General features: G+C 34.2%; 1 protein-coding gene across 1 annotated transcript; it reads left to right on the top strand.

Annotated features, from left to right (window-relative positions):
- Nucleotides 1-2,741: 2,741 nt before the first annotated feature.
- LOC109222129 lies at nt 2,742-3,898 on the top strand (the record flags this gene model as incomplete). The annotated part of the gene is given in 2 exon segments (XM_019386530.1): nt 2,742-2,924; nt 3,364-3,898. Coding segments are annotated over 2 exon segments (180 nt in total). The 3' UTR covers nt 3,421-3,898.
- Between the last annotated feature and the right edge of the window lie 260 nt (nt 3,899-4,158).

Here is a 4,158-nt window from a genome sequence, read left to right as displayed (position 1 = left end):
GTATTTTTATTTATATATCAGTTAGAAACATCGCAATATACACTTTAGGAGAAGGTGGAATTTGAAACTTGACTTTTAAAACCTAAGATAGTGTGAATAGAGTGTTAGCACTAGCTAAATATTAAGTTTTTATATGAGCGGATGGCATAACATAATGTGCACCGAGCTTACTCGAGGCAAAGTTTAGAGTTTATTAAACACACCATTGACAACAATAATGTGCACGGTCTTCTATCTCTCTCTTTTCCCGCATATTTGTTGTTCCTCGAAGTTTTACTGCGGTGTCTTAAGAAATGATATTTGTTAAGATCATCCACTTCAGTTAGTGACTACAATCTTGGTACTTTACTTAACTCCATCGGTTCCATTGTAGTCCAAACAAACACGAAATATATGTCTTTAAGGTCCATTGCTATAGATGTTGGAGTACTGTTTTTCCCTGTCCGAGAATCCCATCCGCTCTAAGTGAGCAAGAGCTAGAATCCTCATTCAGCTTGGTTATTCGAAAGACTTGTCTCTTTACCCCTTGCATGTTTGTCTTTTCAAAAGTCATATCTTTCTTCTAAATTCGCACTAGCCATATTTCATGTGCAAAGCCTCTTTAAAAAGGACCTCTCTTTAATCTTTTCCCTTATTTCTCATTGTTTATAGAAAGAGAATAAGTGTTATGCATTGAGTAATAAAGAGTGTATGCTACTGTGATTTAGGCGGTTGGTGGTTCTGAGAGTTGCGAGTCCCGCATTGTCAGCTTACACTCAAGTCTCATTCAGTACGAGTCTTGTTGCACTGCGGTCCGTTTCCTGACTTCGCTTGCGCAATTTGCTTGTCTAATTGGTTCCAACCACCCCAACCTTAATGAATGGACTATGGAGGGGTTAGTCAAGCAGTTGGGGATTTTGGTTGGTTCCTTTTTGCTTTCCCCCTTCATAGTCCATTAGAGGGTAGGGTGGTCAACTTAGAGGGAAGCCACCTCCTCTTTTGTTTCAAAGACATTTAATCACAAACAACTTACTAGCAAATTATGCTTAGCGTACAATTAACTAGTTTTCAAAAATCTCTATAATTATCTATCTATCTATATACTATATTAAAAGCACGAAAACTCTTAATATAATATACTATATCTATACTTTTAATATAGTGTAAATATATAATTATATATTTCACGCCAAGAAGAGCTTATTTTGTTTTGTTTTTCAAGTCTTGTCTTTAACGAAAGGAAGTGAAAACCAAATGTAGAGTAAAAGTAAAAGAAAAAGGCAAAAAGTTGTCTATCTAAAAACATTTGGACCAATTTACACGGAAGTCCAAATGCCAATTTACCTCGACGCAATTTGAGAAATTCTTTGGTGGACAATCTGGGAAGAGAGAAATCAGAGATGTTTTGAAGATAAGTCCAGTAACATCCAGAAGACAAAGGTGAAGTGTCTAGTTCTTTTCTATTTTTGATGTAAAGGAAAGTCTTTAGAGGATCATGAATCCATTTAAGATGTTCTAAATTCCTTGTGAGAAGACCAAGGATCATAGGTGCTTTTCTTTCTTTTTTTGGGCTCGCCTATGTAATTAGGGGTGTCTTAACAAATTTAGTGAAGACTATATATCAATATACAAATATGTTACCTTCTCAAAAAAACAAAAATTGAGAAATTCAAATTAGGGCTATCTGTTCGACCAGTCGACACTATTCTCCATTTCTTTTTGCGAGAACTCAAATCTCCAGTTCTCTTCGACGAAATTGAGTTGTAAGCTCCCTCTTTCTCCTCCTAATTCTTGTAGTTAATCATCTATTTGATTATTAACTATTTGGAGCTGATGTTAAGATTAAATTTGAGATTTTTTAACTATTATTTTGCTCATAGAGATTAGAATTAGGAGTTGTTGGTTTAGCTATTAGTTTTATTAGAGAAGGTATTCTTGATTCTTCTCTCTCACACACACTGGAAAAAAGAAAGAAGCTATTTTTGTTTTTACTTCTAAAGATTGAATAACATTATAGTTATTTTTAGCTTACACTTGGCTTTTTCGATAAGTAACTGCTCTGATTTTATTGACGTATACTAGTAAAATTGCAAAAGAATGAGTGGTTACATCCAAAAAGATTCAACTTAGTAGTGTGTAAAGAGCTAAGAAAATGTATTAGGGGACGGGGGCTTTGAAACATTGGCCCTCGCCAAGTTACACCAAAAGTTAAGCAAAGATGAAGCTCATCTGACGTTTGATTATAAAATGGATCGACTAGCAGTAGAGTCCGAGCCAGAATTTGAAGTTTATGAGTTTGAGATTTTAGTCTTGTTAAGTTACTGAGCTTTAAATTAATTATTTATACATATTCAATAGTTTTGTTTAGGCAAATACAGAGTTTGGATCAAAGTTATTGGGTTTGGCCGAAACCGTAACCAAAAAGCTCCGCCCCTGACTAGCCGGATGAATTATCCTAAGTAAATGTTTAGGATTATTGTATCCTACATAGAGGGTGGAATGATAATCTTTCTAAGAGCTTAATTGGACAAGAACTTTTAGGAAAACGGCGTCCCTCTATTTTTGCTGATGAAAGTATGATTTTTAGAATTTTTTTGATCTACTTTATTTTTTTAAAAGTTCTTTGTATATGGATATTTCATTTGGAGCATCTTGATTAATGTTTGCTTAAACTTCTTAGTTGTTCAACGAGGGTTATTTGTTGGATGCATTGTTTTGTTTAATATGATTTAGATATCTGACTTTTTGAACTTGCGTTTCAGTTTTGTATACTGAATGTGAGCTTCTGGATTAAAGATTTCAACGTCGGTCATATATCAGCCATGCCTCACAGAACTCGGCCTATGGCAGCTCTTCTACTGTTTACTGGACTTAACGTTGTTTTGGTCTCAACAATAACTCCTGTCTATGATTTCGTATGCTTCCATCCATATTGGGAAAGAAGAGTAAGACTTGTTATTTGCACCTCCACTATCAATCTGAAAGCTATACCTCTATTCAGCAATCATTGGCTTGTATTACGTCTTTACCGTTTCTTTCTTGTTTATAATCCTCTGTCCAAGTTATTGTTCGTGATGAGACATTTATTAGAATAAATGTTTTTGCTATTTGTATCTTTTTGTTAGTAGAACTCTTAGTATTCGGCCTTAAATGAATCTTACAATTATAATGAGCATGCTTTAGTGTGGCAGTTGATTATGTTACTGATTGAGAGAAGTTGATTTTAGTAAAACCAAAACTTAAGTTTAGCAGAGAGTTTCTATTAAATATTTGCTAATTTGAGGTAGACTTTAATTTTTTTGAACATTCCCTAATCACTTCAACTCAATTTCGTATTAAATGCTCTAATTTCAGTGTATTTTTTTTTTCCTAAATCTATTTCAGAGAGAGCGTCGGCGTCAGGAACGTGAAGCAGCTTTAAGAGGTTCAGCAGCTGCTTAGTGTGATATCAGGGTTGGTGATTCTGTCTAGCAGATTATTTAATTTAGCCTTGTCACAAGAGAAAACTGACTTGCTAAAAAAATATTTAAAGAATATGAAAGAAATTGGAGCCATACACGATGGTCTTTCATTCTACAAGTTTTGTTGTTTCCATGGTAAATATGGAGTCTCAATCTCAAGTTGAGCAAAGTGCTGTGCTAGGCTTACACTAGAAATGGAAGAAAGAAAAAAGAAGATATGCTTCTTCCCATAGCATACTTGCTCTTTTTGAAAAGCCTTGTGACAGAAGTTATTTATAAGCTTAGAGCATAGTGCTAGAAGGTTTTCAAAGTTGATTAGTGTTCTTTTGCTTTGTATGATGTAAGATTATTGATAACTTAATGATACTTGTTAATCTTACAAGACATCGAAGGGTTTTAATACTTTGGTGTACCCCTTTTATTTTAGTTTAATTACAACTTTATCCCCTTTTTTTTCCTCCTTTTTATGAAGATATTGTGTTGAACATGGATGCCAATCTAGCTTCTACTTTATCTTTCTCAAAAGGAAAACCAAAATAGCTATGGTTATAGATTTCTTGCCATATCAGAAAACTTGCATAAAGCTATTATAGAGAATTTTCGAAAACTAATTAATTGCATGCTAAGCATAATTTGCTTGTGATTAAATGTCTCTGAAACAGAATAGAAGGTAGGCGCCCTCTAAGTTAACCACCCGACCCATTAATTGACAATTGGG

The sequence above is a fragment of the Nicotiana attenuata genome, unplaced genomic scaffold (assembly GCF_001879085.1).
Source record: "Nicotiana attenuata strain UT unplaced genomic scaffold, NIATTr2, whole genome shotgun sequence".
NCBI lineage: Eukaryota > Viridiplantae > Streptophyta > Magnoliopsida > Solanales > Solanaceae > Nicotiana > Nicotiana attenuata.
This window is presented reverse-complemented; position numbering and strand designations above follow the sequence as displayed.